The 15,311-nt window shown below is 47.8% G+C and overlaps 1 protein-coding gene across 5 annotated transcripts in view; it reads right to left on the bottom strand.

Moving 5' to 3' along the window:
• The window catches only part of PLCL2 (phospholipase C like 2), a 253,669-nt gene that overhangs the window by 32,887 nt on the left and 205,471 nt on the right, over window positions 1-15,311 (bottom strand). Inside the window, exon 6 of one of the 5 annotated variants that reach the window (XM_060180863.1) lies at window positions 12,147-12,969. The exons of the other annotated variants lie outside the window; for them this stretch is intronic. Coding sequence (XP_060036846.1) covers window positions 12,790-12,969 — 180 coding nt within the window. The 3' untranslated portion in view covers window positions 12,147-12,789. Of the gene's footprint in view, window positions 1-12,146; window positions 12,970-15,311 lie in introns of those variants that run through there. 5 annotated transcript variants of the gene reach the window in all.

The raw sequence follows: 15,311 nt of genomic DNA, 5'->3' as shown, positions 1-15,311 counted from the left end.
GTACGTCTGTAGGCTCCTTTTTTTTTTTTTTTATTTCCCCCTAAACAGCATGTGTTTGTTCTGTGTACATGTGTCCCATTTGGTAATTCTCACAGCACTTCAGACTGTCTCATCATCATTATCTGATACAGTGATCTGTCATCTGTCATCTTCGTTGCTACTGTAAATGTCTAGGTGCCACAGGCTGTGCTGGGATCGATCAGAGGTCAGACTAATCAACAGATGTGGGTCCCCACTGCTCCTCCAATCATCATTCCTCACCTCCCTCCCTGACTCAGCCCTCCCTGACTCAACCCTCCTTATTCCCTATTCCCTGAGGCAGAACAGCATTAGAGCTACACGGTGGCCTGGGAGGTGGCAAGGCAGACTGAGTTTCTGATCTTGTATGTGAGGTCTTGTGGTGGGTCCCTGGCATCACATGTGCCAGACTGATGCTCTAGTTCCCTCCCTCCCTCCCTCTCCCTCTCCGTTGCCTTTCTCTCAAGAGAAAAACACTAGTTAATAACCCTAGAATGATCTGTAGGCATCCATTTCTCACAATAAGTAAAAAGCTAGACATTAATCTTACTGAGGAAGGCCTGTCTAAAGCCAGAATGGAGGCTGATGGTGTGCCCTGCTGAACACACATGTTGCTATGCACAAGGACCTGGGTTCAAGCCCACACTCCCAGATGCAAGGGGGAAGAAGCTTCACGAGTGGTGAAGCAGGGCTGCAGGTTTCTCTCTGTCATCCTATCCCCCCGTCCCCTTGATTTCTGTTTCTATTCAATAAGTTAAAAAGAAAAACAAGAAACCCCCACAAAAAATCATAAAAAATAAACAAATAAAAAGTTAGGATAGGCTGAAAGGAAGACCTCTCACACCCAAGCTGTGAACCCAAAGGCAGAGTTCTTGAAGGTAGTCGGCACTGAGAGTCTTGCCCTGTGAAAACAGGAGGGACACAGCTTGGTGGTCTTACTGTCCACACGGAGAGAGTTGTAGTCTGGATAGATCAAACCAGCCACAACGTTCCATCAAGACAGTGTTCCGTTCAGAGCAACGTCCTAAATCTCTTGAATGTTGTGAAGGCTAAGTGAGGTGAGGAAGCTGCAGGCTTGGCGCATGAGACTGATTGAGGGAGGGACGCTGTTTCCATGACTTGACTGAAGCAGTGAGTGCTGATGTAGGCACTGCACTGAGTGATGACCCGGAAGGCCTAGCTAAGATAGTTGATGCTGGCAACAACAGGCATCTGCGGTCAACAACAGGCATCCAGTGCAGATTGGACAGCCTAGCTAGGAGGAGGGTAGGAGGGCACCTTCTTAAAGCTGCATAGTTAGAACTCAGTGCCTGGAATCCTGGGGTTTTTAGAAAGATAAGCAAGCATTGGCTTCAACTTAAAGTCATCAGATGCATTACACCCTAACATGAGAATCAGCTTGCCCTTTAAAGCCTTGAAACCAGTGGTTGTCGGGGACCAGGCAGTGGCGCACCTGGTTAAGTGCGCACATTACAGTGCTCAAGGATCCAGGTTCAAGTCCCTGGTCCCCACCTGCAGAGGGAAAGCTTCACGAGTAGTGAAGCAGGTCTGCAGGTTTCTCTCTGTCTCTCTTCCGCTCTATTCCCCTCCCCTCACAATTTCTCTCTGTCTCTATTCAAAATCAATAAAGATTTTAAAAATAATAATAATAATAAAAGAAATCAGTGGTTGTCTTCCATGTCAAGTCCTAAGGCCCTTAAGCATTATTTAGAGGGTTGAGTGCATACATGACATAGGAGCCAAGGTTCAAGTCCCCACTCCCCACCTACAGGTGTGTCTCTTTCTCCCTCTCTTTCCCTCTTCCCTCAATTTTTCTCCGTCTCTAGCCTGTAAAAGAAAACGGGGAAAGAGAATGAAGCCAGGACCGATAGGTTCATAGCGCGGCCTCTGAGCCGTAGTGACGACCCTGGCAGCAAAGGAAAACACAAGTGCCCCCCCACCACCACCAGCAGCGGGCACCCTGATCTGCTGCAGCCATCAGCACTCAGACCTTCCAACAAGTGCCGTGTGGCTCGGGGAGATTCGGAGAGTAGTCAGGACTTCTTGGTGGTAAAATGTTCTTAGGTTAAGGTCTGCACACTGTGTAGAAATGACCTGATTACACACTCACAGTACAGTGTAAACATAACTTTCATGTGTCCTGGGAAACTAAACATAACATGATTGATTGTGATATTCAATTTATTGTATTTACCTGGGACTAGTACTCACAATATCTCCAAGATGTACCTACACACCACATTTAAAAACACTATCAGCTTGATTGCCGGTACTTGCTTGTGTGTAAAGTGAAGCCCGCTAGTGGACACATTCCCTCCTTTAAGTTATCCCTCCATTCACGGGAAGACAGAGAGGACATACACTTCCATGAAGCCCTCCAACCATGTTTACCAAACTAGTAATTTTTCACCTATAAAAATGAGCAGAGCATGCTCATAGAGGAAGAAAGAGGACTTAAGAAGGATCTGGGGCAGGGAGTGGTGTAAGGATCCTGGTTCGAGCCCCCGGCTCCCCACAGGCAGTGAAGCAGGTCTGCAAGTGTCTTTCTCTGCCCCTCTCTGTCTTCCCCTCCTCTCTCCATTTCTCTCTGTCCTATCCAACAACATCAGTAACAACAATAACTACAGCAATAAAACAACAAGGGCAACAAAAGGGAAGAAATAATCAAATAAAAAAGAAGGATCTGAATCACAGTAAAACAACAACAACATGGGCGGGGTGGATGGCCTAATGGTTATGCAAAGAGACTCTTAGGCCTGAGGCTCCAAAGCCCCAGGTTCAATCTCCCAATCTCCTGTTCCATAAGTCAGAGCTGAGTTAATAAATAATAAATGTCTTGGAAATAAAATGCTAAAGCCAACAACAGCACATGATCCATGATCCAAAAGGTTCACCATCCATCTGGGGGGAATTCTGGAAAGAAGAGCATGAATGCAGAGGTCACAGATGAGTAAAGAGAAGAATCACGCAGAGCTGAAGACAGGGACTTCACCAGGAAACCGCCTTGGGTCACGAGGCAGTGAGCACAGCACAGCACAAGCACGTGGGGCCTGGCGCTGTCCTCGCCGCTCACCTCGCCCAGGCCCTCTGCCATGTCCGCCGCAGCCATCTCCTGGGCTCTCCCTTCAGCTCACGTCCGCCACAGCCATCTCCTGGGCTCTCCCTTCAGCTCACGGCCGCCGCAGCCATCTCCTGGGCTCTCCCTTCAGCTCACGGCACGCCACGCACCAAAGCGAAAGCCCAAGGGTCGGGCTGGGTTTCATTTGCTTCCTTGCCACCAGTTAAGACCCCAAACCTGAGCCCTGCCATATCCGTGGCTACGTTTCACCAGTATCTCTAGTGGCTGTCACTGCACCTGCTTGACGGAAGTAGGAAGATTCCTAAATGTTCTGCCTGCTTCTACTCTTGGCACTTTAGAATCCCGTTGACCCTAAACAGGCAGCATGGTCTTTGCCATGTGAATACAGTTATATATATCCGTGATAGCTGTTAGCTAGCCCTACCTACCACCACCTGGCATCTTCCTGCACGGGGCCCCAAGCCCTGTTCAAATGCCTCCTACCCTCCGACCCCCCTTTACAGTCCTCAGATCTGATGCAACAGACCACAACCAGTTTAGCTTCACTCTGTTTTCCATTTCGTCGCTGCTTATGCCTCGTGTGTGAGTGAGGTCATCTGGTCATCGATCTCCTTCTGGCTTATCTCCTTCTGCACAATTCCTTCAAGTTCCCTCCAAGGTGAAGCAAAAGAAAAGACGTCATCATGTCTTTCAGTTGTGGAGAATTCCATTGTGTATTTCTATCATACCATCTTCTTAAGCAGTCATCCATTTTAATGCTTTTAATAGTTCCATTTTCAATGTTTTGTCAGGAATCACTAGACTGTTTACACAGGGGCTGAACCAGTTCTATTCCCACTGGCAGTGTGCAAGCTTGCTCCCCCCCCCCCCGCCCCAGATCTTCACACTTACTGTTTCTGTTCGTTTTATTGTATGGTGTTCTGGCAGGTGTGAGGTGGTATCTCACTGATGACTTTATCTGAATTTCTCTGATTATCAGGGACTGTGAGCATTTTTCATAAATGATGTGATTTGTATTTTTTCTTCTGTATAAAACCTTTCTCTCCCGATTGCTTTTAATCTTTTATTTCTCTGTTGTGGTGTTTGAGCAGTTTGATTCTAATGTGCTCTATTAAGTCTTCCCCATCTGGCTTGTACAATGTGTGCTCATTGAGATTCCTGGGTCTATGTTTACAGTGCCCATTAGTAATTGGAGTTCCTTGTTAATTGGTCATATATATTTTTGGGGGGTTCTCTTCTGCTTCTTCCTATGCCAAGTCACTATTTTGGGGAAACAAAACACAGTAGATTTTTAACTTTTTGAGACCTGGGCTTCGAAAAAATATATCTTATTTTGTCTTAATGAGAGAGACAGAGAAGTGGGGGAGAGAAAGAAAGAGAAGAGACTAGAACACTGCTCAGTCTGGCTTATGGTGGACTGGGGGATTGAACCTGGGACTTTGGAGCCTCGGACATAAGAATCTTTTTGCACAACCATTACACTATGTCTTTGACCAGGCTCTGGATATTTTTATATTTAGTATCTTAGGCTTTATTCATGGACTTACTTAGTTCAGGCACTAGAGAAGTTAGATCTTTTCAGACCTGTTTTAAGAGATGTTTAGGGGAGTTGGGCGGTGGCGCAGCGGGTTGAGCACACGTGGCGCAAAGTGCAAGGACCAGCGTTAAGGATCCCGGTTCGAGCCCCCGGCTCCCCACCTGCAGGGGAAGTCGCTTCACAGGCGGTGAAACAGGTCTGCAGGTGTCTGTCTTTCTCTCCCCCTCTCTGTCTTCCCCTCCTCTCTCCATTTCTCTCTGTCCTATCCAACAACGACAGCAGCAACAATAGTAACCACAACAATAAAACAAGGGCAACAAAAGGGAAAATAAATAAATACTAAAAAAGAGATGTTTAGGTGGGACCAGAGCAGTGTACAGCTAGCAGACTGTCCCTGTGCTGATACCAGCCCCTTCTGAGCACTGTCACGGATGGCTCGAGAACTGGGTGCCTTTCCCCGTGGCTGCTGCTAGTTCTGTTCATGACCCTGCAGGACACTCCTTACTGCTGTCTCTGATCTGCATTCTCCAAGAGGGAAAGAGTGCCCCAAGAGACACCTTTCAGTTTCTGGAAAGTGATTTTCCCTGATCATGAGTAAAGCATGTTCATGTGTGCATAGTGTATGTGGCTATCACACATGATGCATAACATGTCTAAAGTGGTTTCTTAGGGGATGATTTAATTAAAACATCTTTGTTTTGGATATAGACAGAGAAATTGAAAGGGAGAGGGAGATGGGGAGAGACAGGCACCTGCAGCCTTGCTTTACTGCTTGTGAAGCTTCCCCCTCCTCCCCACGCAGGTGGGGTCCTGGGGCTTGAACCCTGGTCCTGGTGAACCCTGGTCCTGTGTGCTCAACCAGGTGCACCACCACCCGGCCCAGTTGATAATTTTTTAGAGGTGGGTAATTGCTGTTAACTTTTTTTTTTTTTTAACTGTCTCCGAGCAGTTTCCTGAATTTGCTTCTCTCAGTCCTCTTCGGAACGCTGGCAGGTGACCCTCCATAGCCCCTGTGCCCTTCTCTCCTGTTTTCTCTGCTACAAACTCTAGCCAGCTTGGTCTCCCAGGCCTCTCCACTCCGCTGCCTCTACTCGGGGTTTCCTAGGCTCTGCCTGGCATCTCTTCCCTGCACCCTGGCCTGGTTACGCGCTGTAAGCCAGCCGCCGGGCGGTCACAGGGCTCTCGAATCAGTCACCTGTCTCCTCTGTGCATATTCTCCACTGTCTCCGTGGAAGCTGAAAGACTCGTGATCTGGAGAGAAACCACAGTGTTGTCCACTGTCTTGGAATCCAGCCCCCGAAATAGCTTCTGGGTCTTGTTTTATGTGGGAAGGCAAAGCTGTCCTCCTTAACTCTGTCTTGTCTGGACTTGGAAGATAGCTGTGTTCATCTCCGAATGGTTCCGAGGACTAGCTGCTCCTATGCAGCTCTGATCAGATTCTTTCTGTAGCAAATGAATTCTTACTATTGATTTTTGCTACCAGATTTATTGCTGGGGCTCAGTGTCTGCACAACAAATCCACTGCTCCTCACAGCAGTTAGGACAGAGAAAAATTGAGAGAAGGGGAGATCGAGAGAGATGCTTATAGCACTGTCGCACCACTTCCACACCACAGGTCAGGACTGGGATCTTGAACCCTGGCTCTGGCACATGGCAACTCAATCAGGTGTGTCACCTCTTGACACCCCCTCCCCCAATGAATCCTTATGCGCTTACAGTATTCCAATGGCTGGTTGTCACTTTACTCACGGAAGCTTAACGTCACATAATAGAACAGCAATGACATTATGCAGAGGCTTTGCCAGAGCCACAAGTCCTGATGTGACGTGGTAGCTAGAATGCAAGTCTTGGAAGGAAGCGACAGGGACACTGATTTTTCTTTTGAGCCTAGTGGGGTGGGGGGAGGTCAAATAATTTATGATTGATGCAGCAAGACATCTGAAAATACTAAGGGGCCAGCCAGCGGCTCACCTGGCAGAATGTACAATCACCACGCTTGCAGACCTGGATTCAAGCCTTGCGACCACCACACGGGGGTGCCAGCAGTGGATGAAGCCCCCTGAGAGCTGAAGTGATGCCTCTCTCCTCACCCTCTAGCCTACAGGCAAGAAAAGGCGGGAAATGGTACTAGGATCGGTAGAGTTGTGCAGGCACTGAGCCCCAGTGACAACACTGGTGGCAAAGAATAATAATGATAGTAATAATAAAAATTTAAAATGAAAAAATACACTAAGCTATCATGGTAAACTGTCAGAACGAAAATTAAGTTTCTAACTAGGTTAAGAATGGAGGGGATGCAGGAGACAGTGAAAGGAGCCGTGCTTTCAGGCTTCCTAGTGTAGTCACAAGATCTTCCCAAAGTTGAAAAAGGCAAAGCAGAGGGAAGATCACTGTCACGGCCAGGTTATTGAAATGTGCCTAGTGTAGCTTGAAACATTGTAATCATCTCTGTGGACTCAAGTCTGTGGCTACACATAGTGGCAGCTGTGGAACTGACAGGTCAGCTACAGGTGTCTTATCGTCTTACCATCCAGTAGAAAGTCGGACAGTGTTTTGGTCTCCAGTCTGGGAGACGGTTATCAGAAGACTCAAAACTAGAGCTAATGATTCATAACAGGAACTGGGTGGGGAGTCTGTGGGCAGGATTTTACTCTTATCCTTAGATCGTTTTGGTGTCTTACTTTTGCCCTATGTCAGAATATCATAGGCTGGAAGTGGCTCAGCTCTGGAGCTCACACTTAACCACATGCAAGGATCCAGGCAGAGCCCCCAACACGGAGTGGAACAGCACATATGGGGGATTCATGACAGAGTGATAGTGTGATGTCTCTCCTTCTCTCTGTCTGTATCTCACGTTAAGAGGAGAAAACGGGGTCGGACGGTAGTGCAGCGCGTGAAGGGCACATGGCACAAAGCACTAGGGCTGGCAGAAGGATTCTGGTTTGAGCCCCCAAGGTCCCCACCTGCAGGGGAGTCGCTTCACAGGTGGTGAAGCAGGTCAGCAGGTGTCTTTCTCTTCCCCTCTCTGTCCTCCCCTCCTCTCTCCATTTCTCTCTGTCCTGTCCAACAGCATCAGTAATATCAAATAAGGACAACAAGAGCAACAAACTGGAAAAAATGGCCTCCAGGAGCAGTGGATTCATAGTGCAGGCACCGAGCCCCCGTGATAACCCTGAAGGCAAAATAAATAAATAAAAGGGAAAGAAACAAGTGCTCTGGGCTCTGGGAGCAGTGGGATCATGCAAGTACTAAAAGCCCTAGCTACGAAAAAGCAAACAACAAAAACTCAACAGCAAAAACAGTTCACCTTCACCTGCCATCCCGATGATGACAGTCACAAGGACTTTGGCAGTGCTTAGCTTAGAGTAGAAAGGCCTGCAAAGCCCTTCCTGGTTGAACCTTCTCTCCTCAATACCTCACTGTGCATTTTCTTGTCACTTTTTATTGTCTGTGTTCTGGCCTCACTGCTGCTCTTTTAGGCCCTCAAGTATATCAGTCTCTCCTACTAGTGGCTTTCCCAGTGTGCTGGTTTCTTTGTCTAAACTGCCCAAATTAGTTCTGCCTCTCTTGGTCATGTCCCTTTAGGTCACAACTCAAATACTTTCTCAAAAAGCTATGTCATTTTCAGCAGCTTGTCATTTCCAAAAGATGTTAATGTTTCCCATCCCTTACCCTCCTCTGCATGTGGCCTTGCCACTCACCCATCAAGAGGAGTTGAATTCTCTTTAAAAAAGACTTAGGGGGTCAGGCGGTAGTGCAGCAGGTTAAGCGCACATGGCGCAAAGCACAAAGACCAGCGTAAGGATCCCGGTTCAAGCCCCCAGCTCCCCACCTGCAGGGGAGTCGCTTCACAGGCGGTGAAGCAGGTCTGCAGGTGTCTGTCTTTCTTTCCCCCTCTCTGTCTTCCCCTCCTCTCTCCATTTCTCTCTGTCCTATCTAACAACAACAAGAACAACAGAAATGAGGGGGGAAATGGCCTCCAGGAGGGCTGGATTCACAGTGCAGGCACTGAGCTTCAGGAATAACCCTGGAGGCAAAAAAAAAAAAAAAAAAGAAGAAGAAGAAGAAGAATAAAGACTTATAACTTGGCCGGAATAGCAGACTGCAGAAGAAAGGCCATGCGATTTCCGAGGATGAGCCTCAAGAAGCCTTGTGAGGTCTTACAGCTCCCATGAGGGTCTTTGGGACGCTCCCTCTTGGAACCCAGAAACTCACTGAGTTCAATCCTCATGACGTGACCCTGCAGCTCAGGTCCATGCTGAGTTGCCCCCGTGTGCAGACATGTGAGCCTTCCTTGCACGTGCAGATGGCTGCATCCCCAGCTAACACCTGCCAGCAGCTGCACCGTGGACCCTGAGGAAGAACCAGTGAAATGAGCCAAGCCAGCTGCAGTCACAGGACAGCAGATACTCCAGCTCCAAGTCGGCGTGAGGGCCCATTCCACTCTCATAGCTCCGTATTTCAAGAACACAGTATCACAAGCCCTGTATGTACCCAGGAGGGCCTTATGGAGCCTGTCTTACCCAGTTCTCACAGGAATCCTATGAGGTGAAGCATCAAAAAGCCCTCCTAAGCGCTAAGACAAGGCAAGTTCAAGACACTTGCTCTTCTCAGTCCTCAGCTTGGATGTAAGCCCAATAGCATCTTACAGCACTTGCCATGGCTTGGAACTGTCCTCGTATCTCTGTAATTACTGGAGTGAATGTTTCCTGCTTTCCAGCTCAGCTATGGGGGTTGGGACTATGTCTGGTTTTGTTCATTGGAAATCATATGGTGTCAAAATTAAGCTCAATAAAATCAGACTGAACAATTCTCAGTGGATTTTAGGCAGCCTCCAATTCAGCGTGAAGAAAAGAATGAAACACCAAATTACTGCAGTGTTCTCTGTAAGGCAGCACTATCAGAGGAGAGGTGAAATACATACTTGGAATTCAACAAAGCAAATGGAGTCAGTGGATAGGAGGAACTCGGGCTTCAGAACAGACAGGTCTGGGTTCAAATTCTGGCATGAGTACTCTGATTTTGGCAAGAGTTACCCTCTCTCCACCCGAAGCATCAGGTACATAAATGTTTGCTGGCTGTTGTGAGGATGCAATGATATATACAAAGTGTCTTGAGCAGAGTCTTTGGCAAGAGTCCCAACAAAGAGTCACATTGCAGTCAAACACAAAAATAGAAAATCCTCGTGTTAGTTTGCCTGTGGCAAGCTTCAGCTGAGAGGTGAACAGCTGTTGCAAATGGTGGACTGTTCCTCCCAGCCTGGGCACCGCAGAGCTATGCTCTAGTGTCCTGTAGGCTGCATTTATCATTTTTAGCCCTGGGTGAAAGACTGAACACCTGGAACGTATTCAGTATTCTAAGGAGGTCACAAGATGCAGACTGCAATTTGGCTGTCTATGCTTATTCAGTGGACAACCTACTCCCTACCTGCCTGACTCTCCCTCTCTCCCTCTCCCTCTCCCTCTCCCTCTCCCTCTCCCTCTCCTTCTCCCTCTCTCTCTCTCTCTCTCACACACACACACACACACGCACACGCAGGTGGAGAGGCTCACTCCCTGGAGGTAGAGCCACCTCCCTGGCTCCTAGGTCACGTCTGCCCTGACAGGGCACAGGAAATCATTTGGGGCCGACAGGCTGCCTTCCCTACTGTTTACAAGTGGTAGCTGCCACAAGCAGAAAACTGATCAAGGATGCAAGGAGCTGCGAGGATGGATTTAAGAAGCAGGTGCAGAGGAGGTAGAACATCCCCAGTGTGTCAGGCAGGGCCCAGGACAGGCTCTGTGGACAAGACAGCTGTACGACCGCCAGAGAGCTGCCCCTGCAGCTTTTCCTTCCCACTCAACCAGCCGGGTGGTCTCCATTCTCCTGTGTGACTAGCAGGGTCCTGCCACTTGCTTTCACAGCCTTCTGAGCAGACAAGCCCCCTCTTTGGAGTGGCGTGGCGTGGTGTGTACACACGGGCATCTGTCTTCTGCAGTAAGCCATTTAGACTGGGCAGACCTGGAGGGGAAAGCTGTCCTCATGACTTATGAAGTCGGGATCTAGTCCCACTTTCAGGCGACCAGCAGGGTCGTAAGGCGGCTGCCACAGGTCCCACCTGACCTGGACTACTCTCTTTTGGGAGAGTAGACCGTCTATGAATGTCATAGATCACGACTTTGGCCCTTGCCTGCTTGAGATACATGAATGGGGAAGAACAGCTGAGTGCAGCACCATAATCCCCCTTTGTGAGGGTGTCACATTGCCCCGGGCCAGGTCTAGACAAAGCGGAGTAACCCTGGAAGTCTGGGAAAAGGCCCCAACAAGAGTGCTTAATTCCTTTCAAGAAATGGGCCCTAAGAAGGTTGATATTTAGCAAAGGAGGACCAAGCGCCAGGCTGGGTCCAGTGCCAACATGGCCCCTGACGGGCCTGCATGACATGGAGCCAAGCACCTGTTTGTTCTAATCTCAAAGTTCTGCATCTGGACCAGGACGTGACTCAGTTCTAAAGTTGCTGAGTTCAAGTCTGCAAGAACTACGAGGAGTTACATGTGTCTTGCTTTCAGCCATTCAAGTCACATAAAAGATAATGCCTGTCATTACCATAAATACAGCATTTTATTTCGATGTCATTATATGGAAAGCCATTTCTTAAAATTTCTGAATTTTCACTTTGAATATACGTTGCTGTTGACTTGGCAGCTCAGTTCAGTGACTGCTGAACAGTGATCTAAACTACACACTTCACTTCTTACTCTACAGCTCTGCTGCCAATTCCTTGCTATTTTCTATTTGTGTTTGTTTTCCCCTTTGAAGAGTCGAAAGTACGGGCTGACTATTAGTTAGCTGGTGTGACTGGGACTTGCACTGCTAGTCAGGTAACGGGTTTAATTTCCTAACAGCGGCCGATGCAGGTGAATGCCTTATTTTAAACACATTATTAGGATGATAAAAAAAAAAAAAACTGAGCAAAAGAACTGTTTTTAAAGAGACTGTCTAGGAGTCTGGGCAAAAATAAATCGAGTGCTTCACATGCGCCCCTCCCTCACTGAGCAAATAACTAACGAGATACCCAGTGCAGGTTTACATGGAACATGGTTCACATACCTGAATCACCACAAAGAAAAGACACATTAAGAGAAGAAAAAGGGGGGGTCCTTGAGGATTTAGACAGCTTTTGTTTTTCTAAAATTGGCAAAATGATTTTGGTTTGGTAGAAGCAGTCAGGCTGCCATGTCTAGTATCTTTTAAAAAGGGGTCACATTTGGATCAAACACTCAGCTGACCACAGAGAAGAAGATCCCAGCTGCTCCAGCCCCTCCAATAGCCTTTGACTTGGTTTTCACCACAATGTGAGTTGAGCTGTCAATTGCCAACTGGTTGGCACCTTACTAAAAGCAAACTGACAAGCCAGATTTCTTTTGGACTAAGCTGTTCAACAAATAATTGGCTATTTTCAAGAATAGAGTAACTTGGATTAGAAATTTTAAAAGTTCAGTTTTCATTAAATGCATGTACTGCTATTGGAGAAATACCACAAAACATCTTTTTAATGTGAACACTACTTCATACAATGAAAAACCAAGTACAGTGTGTCGTTTCCGGATTGGCTGCCTGTATGTTGTGGACACGCCCGGCATGCGGGCGAGCTTCCGTCCAGCTGCACATTCTCCTTGAACTTGATGGCTCTCCACACAGGGAATCTGTCCACTTACATTTTCCTTAATACTTAGGCTCAGCAGGCATGCCATCCAAATCATTAAAACCCAGAAACTGGTGCTCACACGTCAGTAAAATGTGCAGGTTAGGTTTTTATCCAAATAAATACTAACTTGACGATACAGTCCAGTCCCATCTCAGGAAATTTGCTTTTGTTAGGAAAATGTCTCTCAGTGGAGCTAGAGTAAATGCTTTGTTCACACTGGAACTGAGTTATGATGTCTCTGTATACAAATATAGCATATTTTGGCCAGGAATATATTATCTGTTAAGGTTTATTTTTCTTCACACGCAGGGTTGCTACATACATTCACAGTTTTAACAGACTATAATTAGCTATTCCAGTTGTGCTTTAAAATCCCAAATATCATTTTCATCAGTGAGTGCAGAGCAAACGTCCCTTGACTGCGGCTGGTCCTAGAGCCATGGGCTCTGTAACGGCTTCTAGACAGCCCTTCACTCTCCAGTTCCGCCATGTGCTTTTTCAGGTATGACTTCCAGGCTCCGGCGTGGCTTCTGCGTCTCGGTGTTCTCTGTGCCTGGTTTATTCAGTCCGCATGAAACAGCAGCATAATGGATTTGCTTCAGGTTCTCCAAAGTCTCGTTTTTAGCGTATTTCAAAAGGTCCGCTTGTCCCTGGAACAAGACATGCAATTAGACAGTATTAGCGTGGCATACCTTACTGCCAACAGTACTGAAATCGAAATGCTTTGATTCTGCAGGAAGGCACGTTCACTATCCATGGGCTTTACATCTGAATAGGTCAATTTTACTTTAAAAAGTAGGTTGTCTTTGTCTCAGTTTTCAACACCATACTGAGATGCTTTGCCTTCCAGTTTCTCCCATTTGTGTGTTGAGTAGTTCTGTGTATGAACCATTCTCATCTACCCTGTTTGCTCCTCTTAAGACCCCACTCCCCCATTTTTAAATCACTATGAAGACTATCAGGAGGGCCCAGTGCCTGCAGGATGAGTCCAGTGCTCCAGCAAGCATTCCCCTCCCCTTTTATTTTATGACACAGAGAGGGATGTGGGAAGAGAGAAGTCTCTCGAAGGGTCGGGGACTGGGGGCTTGAACTTGGGTCCTTGTGTATGGTAACATTTGCCCTCACATTAGCACACCACAACCTGACCCCCAAGATTTCCTTTGTATGAAAACTGGGGAGGTGGCAAGTGGTTATACAGAAAGACCTTCTGCCTGAGGCATCAAAGGTTCCAGGTTTAAAGCCCAGTACTGCTGGAAGCCAGACTTGAGCAGTGCTCTGATGTAAGTAAATACTGAGAAAGACAGACAGGAGCGCCACTCACTCTGGTCCACTCAGCTCTGGGGACCAAAACTGGGCTCTGGGGCCTCAGATAGCAAGTCCTGCTCTAACACATTGAGCTCTTTCCCCAGCTCAAAGTTTACTTTAAAAAAAAAAAACTAACTCATACCTGCAGGGGAGTCACTTCACAGGGGGTAAAGCAGGTTTGCAGGTATCTCTTTCTCTCCCCCTCCTCTCCAGCAGTAACTACATCAATAGCAACCACAACGATAATAAAAAGGGGGGGCAACAAAAAGGGAAAAAAATGGCCTCCAGGAGCAGTGGATTCGTGGTACAGGCACCAGAGCCCCAGCAATAACCCTGGAGGCAAAAACAAAACAAAACCCTAACACAAACACCCTTTTATTTTGACATGTCAATTCAGTCTACAAATCCAGTATAGAAAGATCTTGGGCACTCCTCCTCTGATTTCCTGCTGTGACTGTTTTACAATTTAACCCAAACTGGGGACTGAGCTCAGGCAGTCACAGCACAGTCCTCCTGAGGACTCGCTAAAGGGATGAAGGGGACTCCTGGCTTTGGATGAATTCTTAGGTTTTGACTTCTCGCATGTGCAGGGCCAGCGTGTGCCATCCGTGCAGCTCAGCGTGCACACCAGTGGGAACACGCGGTGGGCGGGTGGGAATCGGGGCGTCCTGGACTGGCGCTGACTCAGCACTCTGCACTGTGGCCAGAGAAAGCTTCTGATGGGCGCAGAGGCGGTGCTGTCGACTTACAATATTTAGCAGCGCCTCTGCTCTCTCTCTCCAGAATGCCCACAGACTGTCAGATGCCCCTGTGTGGACACGCGGACACTGACTGTGGTGGTGAGGACATGTGGAGGGTGCTCATAGTCATTTTTTTTTTCGCCTCCAGGGTTATTGCTGGGCTTGGTGCCTGCACCATGAATCCACCGCTCCTGGAGGCCATTTTTCCCCCTTTTTGTTGCCCTTGTTGTTGTAGCCTCATTGTGGTTATTATTATTGCCACTGTTGATGTTGCTTGTTGTTGGATAGGACAGAGAGGAATGGAGAGAGGAGGGGAAGACGGGGAGAGAAAGACACCTGCAGACCTGCTTCACCGCCTGTGAAGCGACTCCCCTGCAGGTGGGGAGCCGGGGGCTCGAACCGGGATCCTTACGCTGGTCCCTGCGCTTTGCGCCACATGCGCTTAACCCACTGCGCCACCGCCCGACCCCCGCTCATAGTCATTTCTAATCGTCCTGGTACAGAGCTGTCCCAGGTTGGTCCCAACATCCCTCCCTCCTTCACTTACTGTTCTGTTGCCCTTCCTTCCTATAGCTACTATTCTCTACAAAGAGTCATTTCTATTTGCATGATCACTTCCCTTCATTTATTCTCCTTATTATCTTGTCCTCTCCCCTTAGGGTCTCCATTTACTGTGATTATCTTTTTTTAAAAATGTTTTTAAATATTTATTCATTCCCTTTTGTTGCCCTTGTTTTATTGTTGTTGTAGTTATTATTGTTACTGATGTCATCGTTGTTGGATAGGACAGAGAGAAATGGAGAGAGGAGGGGGAGAGAAAGACAGGCACCTACAGACCTGCTTCACCACCTGTGAAGCGATTCCCCTGCAGGTGGGGAGCTGGGGGCTCAAACCAAGATCCTTTCGCTGGTCCTTGGTGCTTTGCGCCACCTGCGCTTAACCCATTG

The sequence above is a fragment of the Erinaceus europaeus genome, chromosome 21 (assembly GCF_950295315.1).
Source record: "Erinaceus europaeus chromosome 21, mEriEur2.1, whole genome shotgun sequence".
Classification (NCBI taxonomy): Eukaryota; Metazoa; Chordata; class Mammalia; order Eulipotyphla; family Erinaceidae; genus Erinaceus; species Erinaceus europaeus.
Note: the sequence above shows the minus strand (reverse complement) of the source record. Positions and strands in the feature narration are given on the sequence as shown.